This window comes from Nipponia nippon, unplaced genomic scaffold, assembly GCF_047370975.1.
Source record: "Nipponia nippon isolate SJK-2023a ecotype South Korea unplaced genomic scaffold, ASM4737097v1 scaffold_9, whole genome shotgun sequence".
Taxonomy (NCBI): Eukaryota; Metazoa; Chordata; class Aves; order Pelecaniformes; family Threskiornithidae; genus Nipponia; species Nipponia nippon.
This window is the reverse complement of record NW_028262413.1, coordinates 13,342,206-13,369,261: the sequence shown is the minus strand read 5'-3', so window position 1 is coordinate 13,369,261 and position 27,056 is coordinate 13,342,206. Positions and strand designations below refer to the sequence as shown.

The 27,056-nt window shown below is 42.4% G+C and overlaps 1 protein-coding gene across 7 annotated transcripts in view; it reads right to left on the bottom strand.

The window, feature by feature from the left end:
* Nucleotides 1-27,056, bottom strand: part of LOC104016941 (contactin-4) — a 353,560-nt gene that overhangs the window by 113,094 nt on the left and 213,410 nt on the right. For all 7 annotated transcript variants that reach the window (XM_087743644.1, XM_087743651.1, XM_087743647.1 and 4 more), the window contains 2 exons: nucleotides 21,071-21,197; nucleotides 19,829-20,004 (listed from right to left, as the gene is read on the bottom strand). In XM_087743644.1, coding sequence (XP_087599770.1) covers nucleotides 19,829-20,004; nucleotides 21,071-21,197 — 303 coding nt within the window. The remainder of the gene's footprint in view (nucleotides 1-19,828; nucleotides 20,005-21,070; nucleotides 21,198-27,056) is intronic.

The window sequence follows — 27,056 nt, the reverse complement described above, 5'->3', positions numbered from 1 at the left end:
AGGTCAATGTCCTGCCAAAGCTTATTGGCAGCACACAATATTAAACCTATAACTCCACTGAAAATAGAAAAATATTGTACAAGCTCCAGTAACTCCAGCATCACATGAGGATGCGATTAGAAATGTTTTCAGAGCAAAGAGAAGAATAGAACAGGGAGGCTTAACAGGAATGCAGACAGGTAATCATGATTAACACTGTTACTCAGACCTTATTTAATGAATGAGTGAGGATGCCATTTAAGCTTCATCATCTCCACAGTATCAATTCTAAATCAGACTTAACAGACCCATGTGAATATAAAGCTGTATCTATTTAACCTGTGAAAAATACATCGATTTGTACCACTGACACCACTGTACTAGTGATTGCATGACTTTGGGAAAGTCATTTAAGTTCTCTGTGTCAAAGTTTGCACATCTCTAAGGATGAGCACTTAAACTGTGTGTCTCAAAAGAGACTTAATTAGCTAATATTTGCACAAAACCTTGACATCTGATGCTGAAATGGACTAGAGTGCAATACGCTATTAGCATGTACACACTAACAGCCACCCTTTAATATGAACTTGAATGTCTTTTCTTGCATTACCAGATTTTTCTGTAGCCTCCATTAAAACTCTGCCTTAACGTTTAGTGACACAACTTACGTAGGTACTGGTAAGTGATGCCAGTCTGATATAGATGCTGATTCCTCAAAAACGCTCAAAAGCCCGGAAGATGCCAGCAACAGCTGTCAGTCCCATAAGCTTTTCAGTTTGGGTAGGGTATTGCATTGAATAACCTCCTTCCAAAACCTCAAATGTGGTTTAATAAAAGCTTAAACAATCTGAAACAATCCACAGCCCCTTAAGACTGAGTAGTTTGTCTCAGTAAATGGCATATGGAAATTTTAATCAAAAACATATGGCTTTTCACAGTTACAATTATTCAACTTTGGCTAGAGTGATGAAAAATTTCCTCAAGTTTTACGTAAAAAAAAATCAGTCTTTATAGCAAAGAAGATTCAATTATAAGCAAAGGAGCTGTAGGCTTTTATCCTTTATTAGGACCTACTTGGGTTTGTACTTTATTTATGAAATTTGGTAATTCTTTTTCTAAGCGACCACTAGATAAGTCCCGGAAATCGAAGTTTGCTCTTTAAAAGAAATATTTCACAGATGACATTGAAGTACAAGCAAGCAAGACCAGATCAGTTCACTTTCCCTCAAGTTTCCACTGGCAGGGGAAGTGTAATATTTAACCTCTGCTTTTTGTATTTATATCTATTCTCATTTACAGCTCCACCGATTGTTCTATTGCTAAGACCTCTGCCCAAGCAGAGTGGTTACAGCGTTTGTACGCGAGGCCCACTTGGTTCCTGTTATTGGCTGCAATGTGGAAATAACTCAGCTGCTGAACTCAGTGTGCCCTGGAAACCAGACCGAAACCAGGAGGCTGCCCTCAGGAGGCTGCAAGTCTCAGGTCATTGGTGATTTGACAGAGAGATTGCTATTTTTTATGAGAGCTAAGCTCTGTTTTGCCTTTCTTTGTTTGCTGGAGGAGAGTTTCCATGGTTTGCTTTTTTCAAAAATTTTTTATAATGCGTAGCATATTTTTAGAATCAAAAATCCGTAATTATGCTGGTTCTGAAATTAACAGAGAACTCTCTATGCAAGAGGGCTATTGTAGAACTATTAAATAAAACCAAAAATATTATAGAAAATTACATGAACAGTAAACGATTCAAATTGATGGTGACAGGTGTCTGCATGTCTTTTAGAAAGCCAATTTATGTGACTATACCACGTAGAAGGAAGCATTGCTGTACATTGCCTTGAATGGCATACTGTCAAAAACTCATATACCATTAGTGAACCCTTTGTCATTCCATTTAAGGTTTTTTTTCTCTAATGATTAGAAAAGCAGTGTCAATGCTATTTTTATCTATTCTTGTTTAACTGATATGAAACTATTTCTCCTTTTACTATAGCCTAATGAAAACATACATACATCAATCACTTCTTTATACATCACTGAATTTTAATTTCCAAAAGAAAACATGACTAATATTCAGGCTTAGAGAAAAAAAAAAATGCTAGTGGCTTTTATGCCGCTATATTTTACTTAAAGTCTATCTCTAGAGGCTTTTGTAAAATGAATTTGATAACACATCAGTGATATTCCTCTACTGAGTTGATGTTAATAGCAAGTCGCTACGAAAGCATAATACCTGTATCTGTATGTCTATCTGTATCTTCAAATGGATGATTATCCCTACAGAGTGAGCTATTCAATGAACCTTGACAGAGGATGTATGTGTTTGAAGGAAAAAGAAGGGATTGTAACACGGGACCCCGAGAATACAACCACAAGATAACTGCAAACGCCTTGCTGGTGCAGCTGCAGGATGGAAAGAGATGCCTCCAAGCTGTGAGCACAACCTGCAGCTCCTCCTCACCAAAGGAACGCAACTAAGGACTGAGCAAAAGTGGGTTTGGGTGGAACACAGAGAACCACAAGCAAGAACACAACCTATAAAAAACACACATAGCAAAACTCAGACATAACAGAGGCAGGAATCAATGAAGAAAGAGCAGTTAATACAGCAGTAGTAGCAAATATATAAAAATATCCAGAATCAGGCACAGAGGGGGAAGAACCCCCCTCACCATCATGCTCTCCAAACAAAGCTACTCCAGTGGCAGGCAAGGGGCTGGAACTGCCTCCTCCTGGGAAGGCTGACACCACCCAGCTCATGTCCAGGAGGAGCACAGGAAAGGAACAGGGTCAATGCTACCCACACATGGTAGACTGTGTGCACCATTGCAACTGTATAATTACTGGGAATTAGCAATAACTGGATACTATGGACTCTAACTGTACTAAAAATACACCTTCCATTAGGTTACTGATACTTCAGTTAAATTATCAACAAATTCTTTGATCAGGATTTTTAAAAAAAGGGGGTTTTAGTCCATATATATTGCATGGGGTCTTTGGTTTGGTATTTCAGCCTTGAGGGTTGGTTGTAATTTGGATACAAGAAACTTGAATGGTTAAAAATCAGTTTGGTAAGAATTGACCTTACTACATATATCAAATGAACTTTGAAGCACCCATATGATAGGAAGTAAAGTTATGATATAGGTAAGGGGTAGTTACCTCTTCATGTATGTAAAACCCACAATCCACTTGTGTACACAGATATAGCCAAGAAATTAAAGACAATTTTCAAGCATGACTTAAAAGAGATTTCCGGAGCATAATGGGGTTTGTCTTTTCATACCCCTTTTATAATTTTAAGATGATCTCAGCAATTTAAGATTTAGAATGATGTTTAAGGTCATATTAATCAAAGCCAATGGGATATTTTTATTATTAAAGACCATGTGACTTATCTCAAGGGTATTCTGAATAGGTTGGCAATGACACTTTGTTGAACAAAAAAAAAAAAGCGACCCGAGAGTTTGGCCAAGTCTTCCTGGTTCAGACTGAATAAAGAACCTTCTACCAAGAGATAGCTTGTATGCCCTCTTCCAAATTGTTTTCATCACATTTGCATAACTCTCCACATACAACAGAGCATACTTTCATATCCTGGACAAAATACACAACCAGATGGAGACAGAAGTTATTTGCATCACTGCCCATGGAATAATATGACTTCATTGGCTGTAGACTATAAACTATGCTAATTTGGCCCATAAAACAGTCTTGAAATGAGATTCTAGTGCATCTCAATCAGTTTCAGATTTTAGAGGACATTGGTTTGAAGAAATCATAGCCCGTCTATACGAAGGCAGGCTGAAAGCACTTTAACTGATGACTAGCACCCACAAAAGCATTAAAGCTTTTTGCTCTCTAAACACTTGACAAGATTTGCCTCCTGATATTTATGGCTCTAATATCTCTAAACACTGTCTCTATAAAACCTGTGCCTGACTTTTTAAAAGCAAGGTTTTATGTCATCCCTTTCACAAATACACAAAGATTAAGTTCTTCGGCCCATGTCCTTGCTGTTGCGTCAAGACTACACAGCAGGCTACGCAGCTCGGAATAAAACCCCCTTTGATACGGAGCTTAATAGAATTTTACTTTAAGATCTGGTGTTCTAATGAATAATTTTTAGAGTCACTGATTTCAGAAATAGTTTACAAGTCTGGGGATGAAAGCTTTCTAATTTGACCTTTAGAACAGAAATTTCACTGGGATTTCTATTTCACTTAAAAAAAAAAAAGTTTTAGAGGTAAACATCTTGCCATTTCCCTACCTTGCCTCTCCTTTGGAAAATATTTTTGCTTGGACTTTATTACTGTTGGCATTAAACGAGGTACTGCCTGTGTGTCTTTACCAAGTGGCCAGGCCCAGTTTGGACTTCTACACCTTTCCTTTCCCTGGTCTTTCCCGCACAGAAACTGCTAGCGTTCTCACAAGACGCAAAAATTCTCATGTGAGCCTTTGCTGTGGGGGCATGTGTAGCTGGAGGATTTTCACAGTGGGGTTTGCTCTGAAGGCTCAACTTAGCTACGCGATGAGAAGAGATGCGTAGCTGGAGGAGTTGCAGGTTTGAACTGAAACCAGGTGCTCTCGGGGGAGGCACGCTGCCTCCTGCCAGGAAGAAGGGCTCGCAGCTCCTCCTGTCTGAGCCAGGAGCGAGCTGCAAACAGCCACGCCTGGGTTAGGAAAGGAGAAAGCTGGTGTGTTGGTATGCAAGCCAAGATCTTGTTTATATCTCCCAAGCCCTCCCTGCTCTCCTCGTCACTCACATCTCTGACCTATACATCATCTTGGACTTTGACATCTCTATCTAGGTTCTCATATTGAGACTATGTTTAAATCTTGCCAAGTCTTTCTGACCACCATCTATCAGACTGATTTGTCTACCTGCATGGCTAAAATTTCTCCTCAGGCCTTTACCTTGCATCCCAAAGACTGCCACAGCTTTTTCTCGAGCATTACTGATGACACTGGCCAACAGGCAGCTGTGGGAGTTACGGACCTTCATGCCGTGCTTGGACCGCTTTCTCCTTCCTCTGTCACACCAAGCATGAGCTGCTTGTCCTCACCAGGATGGCTCCTCCTGGCACACTATATCCTCAGCACCTCGCTGGGATTTGATCCTTGCTTCCAAATAGGCAACAAGGCAGCCCCAGTGCTTTTTTTGCCTTCTTTCATGCCACTCATCTTACTGGGGAACCGGGGCTCTTAGCAGTATCTGCAAGGCACCCACTGTTCTCTTCCCAAATCAAATCACTCTTTCTATGATGTTACCAAAAAAAGAAAAAAATCCTCCTCGACTTTATGTTCCATTTCATAAAAGCTGCCCGTTTACTATCCTTCTATAGGAAATATTTCAAATGTTCATTTTGAAGCAACTCTCCTGATTGAGACAAAATGCTGAAGACTCAGAAAATTTTATTTTATTGCTTTAATCTGGAAAATCTGGGCAGATATTTCCCCTTGGGTTGACTTGAATGGAGTTACTTCACTCTCAGAATTTTTTTATATTTTCGTAGCAAAACAATGCGTTATTCACACACTTTCTTCCAGCACAGATGATTTTGCAATAGGCAGAAAGCAGTACTTCTATTGGCGGCAGGAGATACTGCACAGCCCTCTCTCACTTCATAGCTGAGCATTAACATTGCAGATGCCTCGCGTGTTCCCCACTGGAGCATGCTGTACTGCACCTTCATACTTTGCACAGCTAAATGAATGCAAATTCAGACCCCAAATAATGTAAAATAACGTGACACAAGCTCGCTAAGCTAGATTTTTCAAAGAACAATTTCCCTTTACTTGATTGAAACACAAATGAAAAAGACCCCACAGAGATTCTGGTCCTCAGAGGGTATCTGGCAGTTCAGCTTGCCTATGGAAAAGTATGTTATTATGCTAGGCACCACAACTTAAAGAGGAGATATTTTTTCAGTCTGTTCATCTCTTGCGTCTAATGAATTATGAAATGGCAGTCACGTTTGTTGCAGACAGGAAAACTAACATGGGACAACTTTCGACGAACATATTTAAAGCTCCGCTGTCCTTTGCATGCCAACACTGGCTCCCTGATTTTGCTTTCCAGAAGGAAAACAGGGAAGAAAAAATAAAACAATGAAAAAGCAGCCACTAGCATAAAATCGTTCTGCATTGGCCTGACATCCCATCAACAGGAACAGAAATTTTCTGACAAAGACAGAATCCACCTGTGGCCTTTGGGTATAGTCTGGGCTTGACCAGGGGGTCCCGGTGACTGTTATTTTCCATACATTTAAAGACAATACTGGTTTGCACTGATAGAGAATCAGTAAGGATCAACCTAAGGATTATAATTATTTCTTAAAAATAGGTAAATAGAATCATAGAATCATTTAGGTTGAAAAAGACCTTTAAGATCATCAACTCCAACTGTTTACCTAGCACTGCCAAGTCCACCACTAAACCATGTCCTCAAACACCACATCTACCCTTCTTTTCAATACCTCCAGGGATGGAGACTCAACCACTTCCCTGGGCAGCCTGTTCCAGTGCCTGACTAACCTTTCAGTGAAGAAATTTTTCCTAATATCCAACCTAAACCTGCCCTGGCACAACTTGACGCCATTTCTTCTTGTCCTATCGCTTGTTACTTGGGAGAAGAGACCAACCCCCACCTCGCTACAACCTCCTTTCAGGTACTTGTACAGAGCAATAAGGTCTCCCCTCAGCCTCCTCTTCTCCAGGCTAAACAACCCCAGTTCCTTCAGCCGCTCCTCAGAAGACTTGTGCTCTAGACCCTTCACCAACTTCGTTGCCCTCCTCTGGACACGCTCCAGCACCTCGATGTCCTTCTTGTAGTGAGGGGCCCAAAACTGAACACAGTACTTGAGGTGAGGCCTCACCAGTGCCGAGTACAGGGGGACAATCACTTCCCTAGTACTATGGCCACGCTATTTCTGATACAAGCCAGGATGCTATTGGCCTTCTTGGCCACCTGAGCACACTGCTGGTTCATATTCAGCCAGCTGTTGACCACCACCCCCAAGTCCTTTTCTGCCGGGCAGCTCTCCAGCCACTCCTCCCCAAGCCTGTAGCGTTGCATGGGGTTGTTGCAACCCAAGTGCGGGACCCGGCACTGAGTCTTGTTGAATCTCATGCAGCTGGCCTCAGCCCATCAATCCAGCCTGTCCAGATCCCTCTGTAGAGCCTTCCTACTCTCCAGCAGATCAACACTTCCACCCAACTTGGTGTCATCTGCAAACTTACTGAGGGTGCACTCGATCCCCTCATCCAGATCATTGATAAAGGTATTAAACAGGACTGGCCCAAATACCGAGCCCTGGGGAACACCACTTGTGACTGTCCGCCAACTGGATTTGACTCCATTCACCACAACTCTTTGGCCCCAGCCATCCAGCCATTTTTTTTACCCAGCAAAGAGCATGCTTGTCCAAGCCATGAGCATCCAGTTTCTCCAGGAGAATGCTGTGGGAAACAGTGTCAAAGGCCTTACTAAAGTCCAGGTAGACAATATCCACAGCTTTTCCCTCGTCCACTAAGCGGGTCACCTTGTCATTTCTATGACAAGGAGATCAGGTTGGTCAAGCAGGACCTGCCTTTCATAAACCCATGCTGACTGGGCCTGGATCAGGTTGGTCAGGCAGGACCTGCCTTTCATAAACCCATGCTGACTGGGCCTGATCCCCTGGTTGTACTGTACGTGCCATGTGATGGCACTCAGGATGATCTGCCCCATAACCTTCACTGAGGTCAGACTGACAGGACTGTAATTCCCTGGATCCTCCTTCCAGCTCTTCCTGTAGATGGGTGTCATATTTGCTAACCTCCAGTCAACTGGGACCTCCCCAGTTAGCCAGGACTGCTGATAAATGATGGAAAGTGGCTTGGTGAGCCCCTCTGCCAGCTCCCTCAGTACCCTTGGGTGGATCCCATCCGGCCCCACAGACTTGTGTGCGTCTATGCGGTATAGCAGGTTGCTGACCATCTCCCCTTGGATTATGGGGGCTTCATTCTGCTCCCCATCCCCGTCTTCCAGCTCAGGGGGCTGGGTACCCGGAGAACAACTGGTCTGACTATCAAAAACTGAGGCAAAGAAGGCATTAAGTACCTCAGCCTTTTCCTCCTCCTTTGTCACTATGTTTCCCCCCGCATCCAACAGAGGATAGAGAATCTCGTTAGCCCTCCTTTTGTAGAAACATTTTTTGTTGTCTTTTACAGCAGTAGCCAAATTTAAAATAGATTTATTTCATTTGACAGATAAAGGGATTTAGAGCCAAAAGGGGAGATGTTACAAGAAGTGTCCTAATAACTGAGAAAACAACAAACATCTCTCGATTCCTTGTCCTATTCTCTATTCACTGGACATAAAAGACCAGAAAAACAGTAATTACGATATGCCATGAAAACATATGCTTACAGCTCTTCAGACATCTGTGCCACTCTAGGATCAGTTTTTGCAAGACGTTTGGAGAGATTTGTAATGGGAAAGAACCCAGACCAAAAGAAGGCTTAGTTGCAACTGCAGATGTTTTACGTGGTTTGAAGCTCATCACGTATCGCCTGGACAGCAATGGTTCACAGACCTGACATATCTCTAATGTCTGTAATGGAGAGAGTGAGCAGGCAGAGACTACTTGTTACAGAAGCAATGCCCAGAATTCAATCCTTCATGATAAATGAGTGGCAACCACGGATGCATATGTGAAACCACGAGCAAGCACCAGTGAATGGGGACACAGCGTACCTCTACCTTGGCTGCTTATGACTACATTGCAGACAAAGTCTCTACAGGATTGCTAATCAAAATTTCAAGGTATTAACAATTGAAGGAAATATCCTTATGAACTCTAATTATTATTTGTAAGTCAAGAGAGAAAGACTTCTTTTAAATTTACTCATTTTCAGTTGGTCATATCCCATTTTGTCTTTTTAAGAAAGTATGGTTCAGTCTCGCTGAATAACCGAGTTCCCTGAAGGGTCACCGTACTCTTGAGGATACTGCTTTATATTGGCATCTACATTTACAGGCTATTTCATTTATTGTAAAAATAATTTAAATTCGCAATTTACTCTCCTCTCTTATTTATGCACCCTTCTAGCTCTCATCAGAATAAGCCAACTGGTCATCAGTGATTTGCAGAGGTAAGACTGTACTCAATGAAAGCACTTGGGCTATATTCTGAAGTTGTGCCAAAATGAAACTCTAATATCATCTACATAGCTATTCAACTGTTCCTATCCTCAGCTTTGATTTAAGAAAAAATGCTCAGAAAAATATTCTGTAAATATAGTCACAGTCAGAGGATTAATACTACTGCTAAGGACACATTAATATTCACAGTATACTACTATTTTCATTCTTGCTTTTAGACTTCAAAGAGTGGAATAAACATCAAATGATGTGCACTGATTCTCTAACAATCTAGTGGTAAGCAACCAAATGGGCCCCAACAGGAACTACCTTGCTGGTAATACAGGCAAGTTGCAAAGGCTTCAGGAGTGAGACAGAGAACAGGAAATTTTGCTGATAAATAGCATGGTATCAGACCCTGCACAAAGCCATGGGGAAAGCAGGGAAAGAAAGACAAAGTCTTGCTCTCTCCTTAGTTTACCGTGGGAGCTTTACACCATTTTCTTTAAGACCTACACATTGAGCATATAAAAAGAAGGTCTGTATTAAGTTAACAGGTAAGATGTCAAAGTGACTGACTAAGCCTAAGGTCAGAAGATCTTCAAAGGCAGAGAGATCGACTCCATTTCAAAGTGAAATTGTCCCAAATACCTGGGCTCAGAACCTGAATACTTACTGCTTCATTCAGAACACCAGAGAAAACAAGAAATTTCTCTTTTTATTTCCTTCCGGGTCCAGTTGGAGTTTTCCATAGCATCCTGACATGATTTAGCACAAAGATAATTTACTTAAGACTAGAAAGAGCTTCACCTAACAGCAGAGGTTTTTGCAAGCTGTGCTGGTTTTGGCTGGGATAGAGCTAATTTTCTTCACAGTAGCCAGTATGGGGCTGTGTTTTGGATTTCTGCTGGAAACAGTGTTGATAACACAGGGATGGTTTAGTTACTGCTGAGCAGCGCTTACACAGAGTCAAGGCTTTTTCTGCTTCTCACCCCACCCCACCAGCAAGGAGGCTGGGGGTGCACAAGGAGCTGGGAGGGGACACAGCTGGGACAGCTGACCCCAATGACCAAAAGGATATCCCACACCATATGACATCATGCTCAGCGTATAAAGCTGGGGGAAGAAGGAGGAAGGGGTGGACATTCGGAGTGATGGCGTTTGTCTTCCCAAGTCACCGCTACGTGTGATGGAGCCCTGCTTTCCTGGCGATGGCTGAACACCTGCCTGCCGGTGGGAAGGAGTGAATGAATTCCTTGGTTTGCTTTGCTTGTGTGCATGGCTTTTGCTTTACCTATTGAACTGTCTTTATCTCAGCCCACGAGTTTTCTCACTTTTACCCTTCCGATTCTCTCCCCCATCGCACCAGGGGTGAGTGGGCGAGCGGCTGGGTGGGGCTTAGTTGCTGGCTGGGGTTAAACCACAACAGAAGGAAAGCTTACATCACTGGACTTTGGCACACTGAGACCAAACTGGTCCATTTAAGCGTTCGTTTTAAACAAATAGCTACATCTGCATTTAGTTCTTAAAGATCCAGCCACTAGATATAAATATATATATATATTTTGAATATATGTTATTTTACATATTCAAGACAAAATAAATATGGGGAGAGAGAGGAAAAAACTGTCAAGCCTCTGTCTTGCTGTTCCCTAAATTTCTAAACCACAAGAGAAACTGTGGCACTGCGACCTATCTGTGATCTTAAGCTGATTCCAGTGCGATGTCCAGTGCAGCAGCTCCTGGCCACAGCCCTCTGACACGGCGCCTGAACTGGGACGTAGCACCTCCTCGCGCAACACTCCCTGCTCTCAGCAGCACTATTTCTGTGTGATATAAGCCGAAATACACTTCCTAAATAATACTGCAAGCTTACAAGATTACTAGTTTTGAGAGAAGGTGCGCTGACTATTTACAAATGCCCTGCCACTGCTTTAAGTAATAATGTATTCATCTTATTTATAACTCTTGGGTGGAAACAAAGCACGTATAAATCCTATGTTTCTGTTCTAAGTTAAGGGTCCTTCTATCACAGGTGAAAGTAAAGTAGGTTATATATCTATCCTCTGCTACATACTCCCTGTTGGTCCTATTAATCAAAAAAAAAAAAAAAGAAATAGGAAGGTCAGCCACAGGAAGCAGAGGCAGATCCTCTGCAGCACGGTGTCATTCGTTGCTGCCACAGAGCTGCTCCTGTGCACCACAATGAAACCCTCTGTCTGGCCTGGATGTGCAGAGGCTCTGATGGGCTTCAAAGGGAAAAAATGAGACAGCAAAAGAGATTTTGGGGTGTGTATGGGAAAGTAGGCCACGTTAAGAAAACCACTTTCTGAAGATGTAAGAAAAACTAAGAAAGTTAAATTATTTAAGGCAGATTCATGGGCCCTGGGTGTAAGCAAACTCCAGTTGCTGGCTGGGGGTGTATCTCTGAACTGCGACCATATACGTGGGAGGCAGCAGCTGATGAAAATGCCAGGAAAAAGTGAATTAACCTATGGAAGAGCTGCAGATTTGAAGTCCAGGCTCTGAAAAAGCAGAAGGGGTACCTGAGCAAGAAATAGCTGAGCATGGTATTGCAATATCTGGGTGAAAACCAGCCTTGGAGCAGAGGCACGCATGTCCTGTGATGGTGGCTGCAGGCAGGGGCTGGGCTGTGCAGGGAAGCATGGGTGCTTCTCCCACCTTAGTGCAGGTGGGCAGCTCCCACCCAAGATGCTAAAGACTCCCAACCCCATGTACCTGGCAGGGGCTTTTCACAAGTTCTCTCACAGAGAACCTGAAAAAGGAAGGAGACAGGAAAACATGCCCAACAGGGTTTCTGCCCTTCACAAGCAGAAAAAACTTGAAAAAATAAACTTCATGAAGGGGAAGAGCACAGGCAACTAATGGACTGCCAAGGGATGAACAGAGCTGTGCACACCCGCCATCCCAGCTGCAGTCCAACTCCTGAAAAAACCAACCCAAACCCTCTGCGCTTCCTTAATTTCCAGGAGGTTTAAAACACATCATCTTTTCTCAACACTCAGACGTTAGTAATCACTGCGGAAATGATTTAATTTGTGTGCCGAATGCCTCATTCAGCCGAGCGGCAGTGCATCACTTCATTGATCAATCAATGCGATTGTTGTTGCGCTTGTTTGTTTAGGCAAGGCAAGGCAGATACTTTGGTGGTTTTCTGAAAATGTTTTCATTATTAATTGTTCTTGAAAGAATTACTTCATTGATCATTTAATCTCCAAAAAGAAAATGAATGCACTTCAGGGCAATAAGAGGGTACAACAGTAAAGAACTTGAGCAGCAATTATAATTTGTTTCTTAGCAACTAATAGCAAAAATTATGGGATTTGCCTGGGTACAAGATATAACAGGAATAATTCCAGCAATGGGAATACTGAAAAAAATCCTTTTCAGTGTAATGTTGGGAGTAATTTTCTTTTTCTACCATCACAGTGAAATTATTTTGGGATGGTAGGTCAAAGCCCCAAAGTATTCTCATTACAACCACACTACTACTGTACTTTCTGCTACCATTTGCACTGCACAGTGCTGAGTTCTAGCTGCTAATTCATGCGTAACAATTATTTTCACAGAACCACTTCTATAAAACAAATTTCTTTAATAAAGGCGGGGGGGGGGGACACGACACGAACAGTTTTCAGAAACAACAGTGTGATTCCCTGCAGTTAGGAGTATGCTCACAATAACAAAGAAGAAAGTTAGAGTTTCTATAAAGGAACAATCCAATGGAAAAATATACAACAGGTAAGTCTGAGGCTGCTGCCCTGGTTAGTGGCAGAGGGAAGCCCACCTGCAAACCCTGCCCTCCAGACACAGTTTAATCTTCAAACAGAGTAAAACAGTTCAGGCTAAATTCCACACACAAAATATGCCATTTCGCTTGACCTGCAGGAGGAGGAGGAAACCTTTCCCCTTTCATTTTATCTCATCTGCCCACAGCCTGGGGCTCCCAGGGGCAGCACAGCGATGGTTTGCTGCTGCTGCTCCAGTGTCCTCTGAGGACGCCTCCCTTCAGCCCCGTCCTCCCCGCTCCTGGGGTCTCATTTCTGTTCTAAAAATTAGTGCCTCAGCCCCCTGGACATCGCAATATCATAGAATCATAGAATCATAGAATCGTCAAGGTTGGAAAAGACCCTTAAGATCATCGAGTCCAACCTTTAACCTATCACTGCCAAGTCCATCTATACCACATCTTCGAGCACCGTATCTATCCGTTCTTTAAATACCTCCAGGGATGGAGACTCAACCACTTCCCTGGGCAGCCTGTTCCAATGCTTGACCACCCTTTCGGTGAAGAAGTTTTTCCTAATATCTAACCTAAACTTCCCCTGGCGCAGCTTGAGGCCGTTTCTTCTTGTTCTATCACTCGTTACTAGTGAGAAGAGACCAACCCCCACCTCGCTACAACCTCCTTTCAGGTACTTGTACAGAGCAATAAGGTCTCCCCTCAGCCTCCTGTTCTCCAGGCTAAACAACCCCAGTTCCCTCAGCCGCTCCTCAGAAGACTTGTGCTCTAGACCCTTCACCAACTTCATTGCCCTCCTCTGGACACACTCCAGCACCTCGATGTCCTTCTTGTAGGGAGGGGCCCAAAACTGAACACAGTACTCAAGGTGCAGCCTCACCAGTGCCGAGTACAGGGGCACTATCACCTCCCTGGTCCTGCTGGCCACACTATTCTTGATACAGGCCAGGATGCCATTGGCCCTCTTGGCCACCTGAGCACACTGCTGGCTCATGTTCAGGCGGCTGTCGACCAACACCCCCAGGTCCTTTTCTGCCAGGCAGCTCTCCAGCCACTCCTCCCCAAGCCTGTAGCGTTGCATGGGGTTGCTGTGACTGAAGTGCAGGACCCGGCACTTAGCCTTGTTGAATCTCATACAGTTGGCCTTGGCCCAATGATCCAGCCTGTCCAGGTCCCTCTGTAGGGCCTTCCTGCCCTCCAGCAGATCGACACTTCCACCCAACTTGGTGTCATCTGCAAACTTACTGAGGGTGCACTCAATCCCCTCATCCAGATCATCAATGAAGATGTTGAACAGGACTGGCCCCAGTACTGAGCCCTGGGGAACACCAGTCGTGACCGGCCGCCAACTGGATTTGACTCCATTCACCACCACTCTCTGGGCTCGGCCATCCAGCCAGTTTTTAACCCAGCGCAGAGTGCACCCATCCAAGCCGTGAGCAGCCAGTTTCTCCAGGAGAATGCTGTGGGAGACACTGTCAAAGGCCTTACTAAAGTCCAGGTAGACAACACCCACAGCCTTCCCCTCATCCACTAAGCGGGTCACCTTGTCATAGAAGGAGACCAGGTTAGTGAAACAGGATCTCCCTTTCATAAACCCATGCTGGCTGGGCCCGATCCCTCAGTTGTCCTGCACTTGCTGCATAATGGCACTCAAGATGACCTGCTCCATGACCTTCCCTGGCACCAAGGTCACGCTGACAGGCCTGTAGTTCCCGGGGTATCCCAGGATATCTTTTCTGCCAACTGCAGAAAATTCCCATAGCATTAACATGGGTCTGTTAAGTTACAGATTCAAAGGAAAGTCCTTCATAGAAAATCGCTACGGGTTGGAAAGGCACCGATATCAGATAAGCACCTCTGCCCAGAGTGGGAAGAAGGACACCAACCATCCTCCCAGTGGGGTGGTGCGACAATGTGCAAAATGCTAAAAACCCCTGAAAAGCAGACCCCATTTCTCTAACAGCTGATGTTTCACAGACACCACTTTTAGGCAGTTTTTATAACAACAGGGGGCAAGACAATGGTATGACTGAAAAACTGCACCAATTTGAACTTGATTTTCCTGTTTGCATACTCATTTCACAATCAACAGCATGTGACAAACATCAGGACATGATGAGAAAGGCAACAGCTACTGCATGGCTACTCACCCACTCTGCGGAAGGTTTATTTTTAAACCAGCATTACAGCAGGTCTTTGTATTTTCAGGTTAAACTGCAAATCCTGCTGAGGAGTTTAGGGCCAAATTGAGTCTAGTTATCACAGCAGGGAAAGGATATTCCATCTACCAGCACTGGGGATGGCTCCACAGGAGAAGACAGGGGTCATCTGCCTGAAGAGGTAAGTGGAGCCTTGGCCCCCTCCTGGTGATGCATTAGCTGCTGCAGATAGAGGCGGCGATGGAGCAGACAGTTTGGAGACCCCTGGGGTGGGGGGCAGAGGGTTGTTCAGATTGACCCTCTGCACTGCTCCTGGAGATGTGTAAAAATGTCTGGCTTCAAATCTTTGGTGGTAAAAAACAAACTGCGGCCTCAGCAAGGTACAATAAGTATCAAAGTTAATCTCTAATTAGACATGTTATTCCATAGGTTCTCATAAATCAGCTGAAAGGTAAGAGAATAATCACCATCCTCTTTGCTGGTGAGAGTCCTGTCTCGCTCATCTCACCCTACCAACAGGTTTGTAAAAGAACAGATCTGGACATCACTTAGACAAGAATTACAAACAGAAGGGGAAGCCTTACTTAGTCTTTTTATTCCTGAACTCATTTCCACCAGCGTTGCTCATTTTGAACAGGTTTGACAAGCTGTCCCTTTTCCTCATTACCAGCCTTTGGTTAAGCAAGAGCGAACCCAAAGACAGTAGACGAGATGCAAGTCATGTGAAAGCTGGCACATGGCGATAGACTGGGGGCTTCTGCAGAGACATTTCTGGTGGGAAGCCATTGGGATTCAGCTACCCAAAAGCACAATCCTTTGGACAACTACCACGCTCGATAGTCAATGGAAGGGGGGGAGGAATAGATTTGAAGGCCCTTGGGTCATTACCCGCACAGGGCATGGAGTACAAGCATAGTCCAGACCATCAGTAGTAGCTGCTAGCAAGTAAGATTAGCACTAGCAGAGGCCATCAAAATAAGTGAAACTAAATCTTAACACACAGTCCTCTGAATACACACTTCTGAGAAGGGTCTGCAAATGTTTTGCAGAACAGGTTGGCGAGCTTCTCTAAGGAAGGGCATCAATGCTGCCTCGCACTGGGGACAGACAAGCTCTTGAAGCCTTTCCCGGGACTCAACTTTGTGATTTTATACCTACGAAGATGTGAGTATAAATGCAACTTTCAGCACCTGTGTGCACTAATGTTCCATTTTGTAAATTACTTCACAGTCAGTAGAAATAATTTGGCAAGGACGCTCATTAAAAGCGCATCCTGCTCACAGCGTACTGCTCCGCACTGAGCTGCACCGCTCTCCTGCCTGCAGCCCAGAGCTGCTCAGCACCTTCGAGTCATGCCAAAGAGAATGGGAGCTGAGCAGGCGGAATGACTTGCAAATTCATCACTTTGAGGGGTATGGTCCAACTCTGGTGCCACTAAAAATCAATACAAGTTTTATCTTTGACCTAAACGGAAGCAGGATCTGGGCCATAGTAAACAGCTTTAATCATATGTCTGAATGGGTGGGTACATCTCTCAACTGCAGCATCAGAGCTGCACTTCTTTCCAGGTATAACTTCTTATTGATTTCAGTGTTATTTCCAAACAGAAACTACGGTACAGAGAATAAAATTGTCAAGCTAAGCCCCATCCCCTAAAATAAAAAGCACGTAATTTAATCTAGTTCAGCTGTGTTTTTGTATATCGTTTTGGAGAAGCCATTATTAGAATCCATACTCAGAGTTTAAAGCTTTTGTTATTTTCTGAGAGCCTGTATTACTATAAGCACAGGGTTTAGGGTATCAATAATCCAGATTCTGTTACTGTGGCAAAGCAGATTCCTCATTTTCTGAAAACATGTTCGATTTCAGATACAACTAGCATGGGGGGGGAGGGGAGGGGGACACACCAAAACTAAAAGAACAAATTTGAAATGTAAATGATACATCACAAAGCAAGTATTGAGGGAAAATATTAGCACTTTTACCTTAATGAGTTTGTAACCTAAATACATATTTCAAGGATTAAATTGCTGACCCTCTCTGACCTCCACAGGAGGTTGAATAGCTAGATCGCAGTTTAATCTTCAGTGAAAACGCAGAATAATACAGCCCTTGAAGAATGAACGAACATATATTAATGATGCCCCAGGATTCAGAATTTAACTCTTAAGAGGAAGAAAAAAGCAGCTCAAAACCCCAGACATTATCCTCAAAAGACTTAGCAATAACTTTCCTCAGAAATAAAAATGAGATAACACAAAAATCACACAACACACCGATCAGGCTGGAAAATAAGGGATTGTTCGGATGAAGTGGGAAGCCATAGACAGGTTAAGCAGTACAGTCCTGAGTCCCCAACCAAATGCCTTTCCACAGCTAAATCATAACATGTGACATAGCAGGGCATAAGAGACCGAGCTGAAGTGCTGGAGGTGGGTCAGAGACTGCACGTGCTATCTAGGCACAAGACAAGGGTGTAAATTCAAGGGAAATAACTTGATAAAAGGGGAAAATCCTGAGAGAGCAACTGAGAGCAAACAGGCTTAAGAGAGCTCGCCAATGGCGAGGAAGGGTCCTCCCCATACAGTGCTTTAGGTTATTCCACGCAGAACCTACACAAGGCCATTCAAAAATGATCATGGTTGGAATAAAACCACATATAGGCAAGTAGTTACATTAAGCAGTGCTACTGCATCCACACATCTTGGATGTCAAGGCTGAAAAACAAACATTACTAATACAGATGCCCATTTTTATTGGTTCTTAGAGGCAGAGCTTTTGTAATAAACTTAAACCACTCTGTGTATTTCATAATTCAGCTAATTCAGGTTGCAATCCTTTGATTATACAATACAAAATGACTTACTGTTTTGTGAAAGCACAGAGCCTACCTTGATAAATGCTATTTTTTATTTAATCCAAATGTTTCTAATCTGATTATGCTGTTTTAGCAAGCTAAAATAAATTTTAGGAATCAAATATAATACATTTATTCAAGTTCCCCATCCCTATTTTAAAATGGAAAAGACCAAGCTTTCTTTTTGAATTCAATCTTTGTAATTAAGAATCAGTCAAACTAAATTTGTATTTGGCCAACTACAAAACTTGAAAGATTTTTGCCAGATGAGATGCATCAAGATAGATAAACTAATCAGAATTTAATAAACACTCTGTATCTGAAGCTAAGATAAAATGCTAAAGGTTTCTTATTTTTTGTGCAGAATTCTCTGTGTTTCCAAGCTCTTGGTTAATAAGTGCCTAACAATTTAAACAAGGAAGGGAACTGATGTATTTCCACTCAAGTAGTCCATGGCTACTGCACTTGCCAGCATCAAGATCCTCCATCCTAGTCCCACATTCTGAACTTTGAAGCCCAGGACCAGTGTCTAAGGAGCTGCAACCTGGTACTCAGCATGTCCTTAAATGATTGACATCTGCAAACACTACAACTCCAGCCAAGGGGGTGTTGAAGTGCTTTGCTCTGAATAATGACGTTTCTCGGCTCACCCTGATAGCTAGCAGAAGGCCACAGTTTGTAGGACGGAGCCTGCTGTGAAACACGTGGTCTCCAGAGAAGCAGAGCAACACAATATTTATGAAGTGATCACCTTGACATACTGAAATCTAGAGTGATGAGATTGGTCTTGAGGAAGCTGTTCATTACCCATCCACAGTGAAAACACACCTTCAGTCATGGAAAAACACAAGCAGGTCCTAAGCACACAGATAATATATTGTAAACTACACGGGGAGACAGAGGACTTGCCTTTACTCACAGTAATATTTCTCATTACAAATCACCTCTCTATATTGTGTGAACCTGGCATTTATTGGCATTTTTACCTTTTTTTTTTTGTAGCTGGAGCGCATCTGAAACAGTCTCTTCTATTCTATCAGCTTCTTTCATCAGCTGGTCAAAAGCATCTTTCATTAAGCTCTACTGAAAGCCAAGCTCACCATTACTAATAGCTTCAAGTCTGGGAACGGATTGCCTTGAACTCCTGCACGTGCATGCAAGGCTATTTCATAGCAGGTCCTACTGTAATTACTAAGCTGCTATGTACACCCCTCCCAGGACAACGGCACAGAGAAATCAGAGAGATGATGGATGAATGAGCCCATATATCTGTTTGCTGCCTTCACCTTCACTACTACATGAGAAAAAAGATGACTCGTGGTCCTGCGTTATCATTTGCCCACTCTTACAGACTTTATCCTGTACCTCAAAATGGCTTTTTGTAATTTCATATCATGCTAATTCACATCAAGACCTGTGTCTTTTGTTATCCTTAGCTTTTGACAAGAAGCTGCAACTCTGAATTTAACCCAAAATAAATATGAAGCAGTCTGTCTTCCCTTTTACACAGAGTTACAAAATATCACCCCTACCTGAAAGTACTTGTACCTAAGTTCTGAAATGTAGGACTTTGTGAAAACTGTCATTGTGAATTTATTCCTTATAAAGAGTATGCTCCTTCAAATATTTTGAACCTTTAATTCTCCAAGGAAAGGAAGAATCAATGGTGAGATTCCATTTGCCAGATACTTTCCTAGGTGGCCTCTTTCTCAAAGAATAAGACATTTTACCCTACATACTACATATAATTTTACCTAAATAATCATAAACCAAGGCATCTATTCCTCATTCACATTTCTACTCTAAATCCAAGTGTTTTCTCTACTCCATGAACAGCTCAGAGAATACTACATAATGCATTAGAAAAGGTTATTGAAGTAGGCCTTGCTCTCTCAGTTTTTCTAGCATGCTGCAGGAACGGAGGCTGCGTTGTTACTTACAAGCAAATTGAAGCTTTGCTTCTCTGCTGACAATTGTTCCAAACGGGTTTGTTGCTACACACTGGTATGTTCCAGTATCTTGGGTTTTATTGGGATTATTGATCAACAGGTTGCCTTCCACCACGCTGTAGCGGTAATCCATACCAATGTCAATACTGGTTCCATTTAACCTCCACCTATAGGACAAAATGCCAAAGTTAAATTCTGCTAATATTAATGAATACTCCTGGGTAGTTGAAAAGACAAGATGTAGTAAATAAAGAAAGATTTAAAACATCTTTGACTACTTATTAAAAAAAAAGCATGAAAATGCAAATTTCCTGCACAGTATTGAAATATTTCAGTATTTAACTGAAATAGCAATATCCTTGACATATATTTCAGTCTGTGATATGATTAATGCTTCTGTAGTTGCTAGTGCTGCTGCTCTTTGGAATTAATCATTTTGCAAGAGGAAGTCCCAGAAACAGGATCTTTAAACCATTCAAGTCCACCAAGGCTTCTTTTCCTCTCCTGACTTGCTGGCTGTTTGTTTTTAAATTTAAGAAAATTCACTCACAGTAGGTGTTGTCACAAAATGGGGCACTGAAAATTCCAGCACCAGGTTGCCTCAGTTATAGCAACCCTCATCCCCATCAGCCCTGGACAAAGCATGCGAGGGAGCCACAGCTGCATAGCAGCTCCCTTTACCAGAATGTACAGAGAAACAATTTGAGTATGTTTGCGCCAGTGAATCAACACAGTTTATTGCATTAAATAGTTGGTTGTGTCAGAAGACAGCACTGTGGCTGAGGTCTGATGACTCTGATCGGTTTCAGAGCAGCATTTACTTTAGTGAACAAAATGAGAAAGGCACTAAAGGAAAAAAAACCAGCAGCCTAAATGATTTACAGCAGCAGCATCACCACGGTAGTGTAGCATCTTTTTTCTAAGGATCCCAAAGCAGCTACTAAAGCTGAAAACAATTAAGAGCTTTGTCCACATTTGTGGAAAAGGATGGTTAATCTGGGAACCAAGACTGCTTACAATCCCTTCATAACCTTTTTGAACTCTTGTCCAAATTTTGCAATTGTGTTGCAGTATGGAGTCATTTCCTGATGCCTGTTTTTTGTTATCAGCATTGTGTTAGACTCCAGGGACATCACTGAGTTACACCGTGTGATGCACACAGGAGAGAGGCTCTTGGGGGCTACTGCCATAGCGTGGAGATCATGCTAAAGAATAGTAAAACATTCAACAAACCCAATGGTTGGTCTGGGATTTCCTTTTACTTCGCAGCTCAGCTTCACTTTCTTTTCCTCTGAATCCAAGGGGAAGATCATGCTGTTGGGCTCCTGAAGAAAAACCGGCCCGTGCAGTGTGTTGTCATCTGCGTTAAACCGAGGAAAAATGTGACAGATACTTGATGGAATCTCCATGTACCCAGTGTTGAAATATAAAATAGTATCTTAGCAGCAAGAGACCATGTATCATTCACCCTAGGAAAGATGTGATAATGACACTTTTTTTTTAGAACAGCCAGATTTTTTTCCAAAAGCCACTGAAGCTCACGTGGAGTCAACATTCAGGAAAACATTTGTGCACTGAATAGACTACAGATTGAAACTTTACCCAAAGTTCAAACGAAGGGGAACAGGCATATCCTATTGTGATAGCACAGCTCACTTCTAATCAGAATGCTTAGTTTCACTTTTAAACATGAAATATTTTCTCTGTAAATTAAAAAAAAAAACTCGTTATTAAATACAGCTACAGAAAGTAAAGACTTTCTGTCTTTTAGCTGAGTGGAAAGAGCTGCCTTTGAACTTTTTCTGGTCATGTTCTGCGGGGCAAAGGGCAACTGTATGGGCCATCAGGGTGCTGCTGCCGGTGCCTGTGGCTCCCTTGCTGCTGAGGACAGGGACTCGCAGGGACGTGAGCACGGATGTCACTTTGGCCAGGCAGCCACGCTGCCATCTAGTCTGCTGCCAGAAGTTCATCTTGATGGACATGCAGGAAATTTGTGAGTATAGGAGGTCAGAGGAGAATGAATAAATAAAATATAAAGATGATGGGATGTAGAAAAAAAAAAAAAAAAAAAAGAAAAAGGAATGAACAGAAGACGATGCACCTTTCCACCAGAAAGGGGGTGAGAATGAATGCGAATAGCCCTCATATCGCCTGACATTGGGAAATCAGCTGGATTTATTAGGGACAGAACAATAGCTCTTTACTCCAGGGAGAAAATTGTGTCATCTCCACAGAAGGATTTCAGAGAGACTTTGCCAGGAAGATTATAATGGAGCAACCTCTCCCCTGTGTCTCCTCCCTCAGGCACCACCACAAAAGAGAATGCACTAAGCATACAGTCATATCGGTTGTATTTATCTTTATTTTTAATTATATGTTAACGATATCTGACTGAGACTCATCTGTTATTCAAAACACATTTCACATCATCTCTAGCTTTAAATTATACCTGTGTGCAACTTAGTGTTGCTGGCAGAAGAAGATAATAATAACCATAAAACATACAGGGCTAGATTATGATACCCTGACTTGTTTCTGAGACCCAGGGCTGCATCACTCCTTAAACAGTCTCGTTCAGTGTAAGAAAGAATATTACAGTCTGGCCCATAAAGATTATAGCTCCGAATAGTATATTAATGGGTTTAAAAACAAAAGAATTATAATATCCAGTTTTCTAATTGCAAAATACAGAAGCTGGCCTGGTGCTCAGGTCCTGTGTAAGAGTCGCTTCCATTCCCACAGGCAAGGAGCTGGATTGTGCCGAGACAGGCACAAGCCAGACCATCCCAGGTAATCCAGTTAGCGAACCATGCTGACTCAGGTATGTGTTGCATCGGCTGTGTCATCTGCCTCCCACCCCATCAAAGGACTCAAGTCACGCTACACTGTCACTTGCTGTTATTTCAATTATGGTGTGTCAATTTATATCGTATCACATCACACTAAAGGTCAGATTCTTGGTCCTCCTCCTATCACAAGAAAATACACCTCGCATTAAAAAGTAGATAGCTCACCTACTTGAGTTGGGAAACACACAGACAAACAAATCTAAGGGTCCAAGTGTGTCCCTGTATGTCCAGGATATCACTTGGCTGCAGGATTAGGGCCCAGATCATTATGGTGTAGCGTCCTGGGGTGAGACACTGGTCTTCAAGGTATAATGAAACTGGTCCACATGATGCGATGTGGTGTTTGATAGGGCGTTATGTTTGATAGGGAGTTATATTTGTAAGAAACTTTACAATCTGCCTATATAATTAGTAAGCAAAGTACAATTTAGAAAATGCATCAGAAAAAATATAGAGAACTATGAAGGCAGAAATAGTCACAAATAGGTGAAAAATCTAAATAACTTAATTTGCCTAAGCTAAAATAGAAGCGCACGAAAGATCAAATGAAACTGCTTTCCAAATATTACCACACCTGCTGCTGACAGTGTTTAACATTCAGCTCTTATGTGGCAAAAAAATGCTTGCCCTTCCTGTTAGCCAGCAAGAAGAAAGCCCTGGTATGACTACTACTTGGCTTTCAAGAGAACAGCGTTGGGTCAGGCAGGGAGAAGCTCTGAAAGCAGCTGCCAGCGTATCAGGGGAACAGAAGAGGAGGAAAAACCTTGTAACACTGGGTAGATAAAATTATTTTGAGTGCCCTTCTTCTTTCTCTTATTGCTGCCTGTGTATAACCAAGATAAGCAAGTCCAAACTATTTAATCTTCAGCCTGTAGAGCCCTTTTGCTACAGTCTAATGCGTGATTGAAATCACTGCAGCCCTGATCCTAATGCAGTGAGTGACAAGAGTTGAGCCACAATGCCTTACAGAAGAGGAGGATTTGGTTCAAAGAACACTAAATATTCACTAATAAATAAAACAAACTGTCATCTAGATTCTTACAGGCAGAAAACTAAAAGTACCTGTACCATATATAGTCCATTTTTGACTAATTTACCACATTACTGGGTAGAAACAGATCTCAGATGATTAGTGTCAGCACAGGCAAATGCATTTGCTCTATTACAGTGTCTGGTTTTGTGGGAGCAAAGTTTTGCTATCCAGATAATTTTGAAATGTGAATTTTACACTTTTTTTTTTTTTTTTTTTGTAATAAAAGCAGTAACTCTATGTCTATTGCGATAATGTTAAGGGACTTGCAATCATGAAGCGACAATAACACATTTTTAGTTTATCGCTGATGAACCCTACTAGCTGCTTGATTCACAGAAGCCCACCGATGTCAGGAGGAGGCTCTTTCCTGAGCTTAGCAGGCAAAATTTTCCCTTGCCCTTTTTAGGAGATTGTGTTCACTAGGCTCTCTTTTGGTCATTTCATCTAACAGAACAATGAAGCAGTGCATATATGTATATCTACACATGAAAGCTGCTCAGTTGTTTTAGCTCACTTTGCTCTTGATGATTTTCAGCCGCTACTGTGTAACCTGTGCTACTTCTTACACCTTTGTTACTGTCCTGGGAGAACACAGTACGTAACCTTCCCAGACAAGCTAACTGTTAAGACACTCTCCCAGTGACAGATTTTATTTTTCTGAGTTACGTTTCTTTTGCTTGAGCCCAAAATGAGTTAACCCAGAATGAACACTGAGCTGCCCTCAGCTTAAGACAAGTTGCAAACAAGATTGGTTACCAAAAAGCATTTTTTTCTCCTTGTCAGACGAAACGATTGTACTACTTCTCTGGGTCTGCCTCCTTTGAGAGAAGTGTATTTCTTTCAGTAAGATGCAGGATATAAATTTCAGCAGATTTCATGACAAAAGAAACATTTTTAAACACAGCACGAGGTGTAGGCCCATATGCTGTTGGACAGAATGTGATAGATAATTTAGAAGAACATTCTGCTACCCTAGCTTCTGCTGAGATACATATATTTTTTTTCCTAGTGAATCACAAAATCTATTAAAAAAGCCAGATTAATTTAAATACATACCAAATGAAGAGTATCTTTTCTGTGTCCCTCCAGTACCTCAAACTTGAGAGCCAGCACATCCAGTAGGATGCTAAATGCTTGTCATCTTTCTGCGCTTTTGAGGAATTGAAACATGAAGAATGTCAGCTGAGGTTAATTCACATGAACAGGTGAAACCATTCCTATTCTCTCTGAACATTAAGCCCGGTGATGGATATCATTACCTAAATAGAACTGCTTTAATTTTCATTGAAAGTTATGGCCAATTTGAGAGAAGGTTTAATTGAATATTCCACACTGTAGGGAAAGATAATAACTAAACTGAAGAGAGAATTCTTGGAGTATATCCAGTATAAATGATAAAAATCCTTTCTTTGTTTGCTGCCAAGGGAATTGGTTTCTGCTATGTATGCTGGTGTGTTTTCGTACAGTGCTACAAGTCGGTATTTCTTCAAGACAAAACTGCACCTTGGGAAGAGCAACTCTTCAGGAAACTGGAAAGTGAAATAGATAGGACAGCTCAAGGGCATCGCTGATTAACACAACAGCCTGCTCTTCAAGGTTAGTCAGCTGCATTATGTCCTCCTGAGCAGGAAAAGACTAAATTGGATGGCTCGCTCTTTGTTTTTTGTCTATCGCTTCTATTAACATCCAAGTCCTCACACAAATGGTGCTAATGGCTTTGAAATTACAAGAAAGAAATTTTTACACTAGATAGTCCTACTACAAATAATTCTGTAGACTTCTCAATGAACAAGACCTGCTAAAGGTGCTTCCCATTCAAAAGAAACAAAGAATGTATTTAAAAAAAGGAAATTTAAAAAGCCCTGTATGAAGCATAATTTTAAAGGGAAGCTCTGCATCTCTGGAGACAATCACCAGCCTTTCTCCACCGTTGGGCTGTTACTCATTCCTGTCTACCACTGCACCATGGCTGACCCACATGTTTAAGAAAGAATTAAGAAAGATTAAGAAAAAGAGTAAAACAACAACAAAAATCAGATACTTCCATCAGGAGCAAAGCTGAAACAAACGATGAGGTTCTTTCCCTCATTCTTATCATCACCACCCCACCACTGCATAAGATGCACTTTCTGCAAATCTACTGCAATACTCTGAGCCATGGGAGCAAAGGACCCTCCCAGAGATCTTGCCCAAGCCATCCCCTGCAGCCTTGCTTCTGGGCTGAGAAGCTGGATGAGTAAGAGAGCCACCACCTCTCCCGACCCCTCGCAGCACCAGGCTGCAGGACTGGGCTTGTTTCACAGCACCCTACAGGTCTCTAACAGGGACTGCAAGCTGGATGGCTTCTCCCGCTATCACCTCTCTTTCCTGACATACATTTATTTCCCAGATCGCTGCTGTACCAAGTACAAGTGCAGTTAAAGTGGAAAGCCATGCTTGACAGGTGACATCTGATAGGCAAGCATCTGATATCCGAGTTCAAAAGCAATGTCAGATATTCCTCAGAGACAGTAACACAACCATAAAAATCCAGAGGCTCAGAAGACAGGAAGAAATAAATCTTCACTCTCGTAAATGCCAGTGTGGAAGAATTTGAAATGCCAGATTTCCAGAATTTGAAATGGAGACAGTAATGGTCCGACGACTCTATTTACGAGTGACCCCAGTATCTGGAGCAGTTTGAATTAAAGGCAGGGTTAAATACATCCACCCTGACGCAAGTGTGCTCCAACCTCTGAGGGAAGCCCGGGATCCATCAGTCAGGGGAGGTCAGGAGCCAGCCCGCCAGCAGCCTCTGCCTGGGTCCTGCGACGCCGCAGCGCAGGAGCCAACGTGCAAATGCCAACTGTGGGTCAGGCTCCAGTTTGGGGAATTCAACTGCGAAGCCTCTTGTTCAGTCTGACTGCCTGTACCACAGCGGTATCGTAATTTCACCTATTTAAATGCCACATGATTAATTATAGCAAATGTCATCAAGATAGCACTTTTCAAATAAAATGTTGCTACCTGATCAGTACATGCAAAAGCAAGCAAGTTTTCCCTGTGCCTCCTCTACTGGGTCTAGACAGCCAGGAGGAGGCAATTCCTGATGCAGCATAATGAGTGACTTGTCCTATGACAAAAACCTTATTTAATAGAATGTAATTTGTGTTCTCTTAGTAAGTCAACAGCACGATTATGATCACAGATGTTCTCTTCAGGACACGATAAAAGCACATTTCTCCATTACTGCAGAAAATCACAAGTTTCTTCACCAAGCAGCCTTCTCCCTGAGTCATCACAGCTGACATCAGGAAAATAAACAGATAAACTTGCACTGCTTTGTTAAGGATGATAT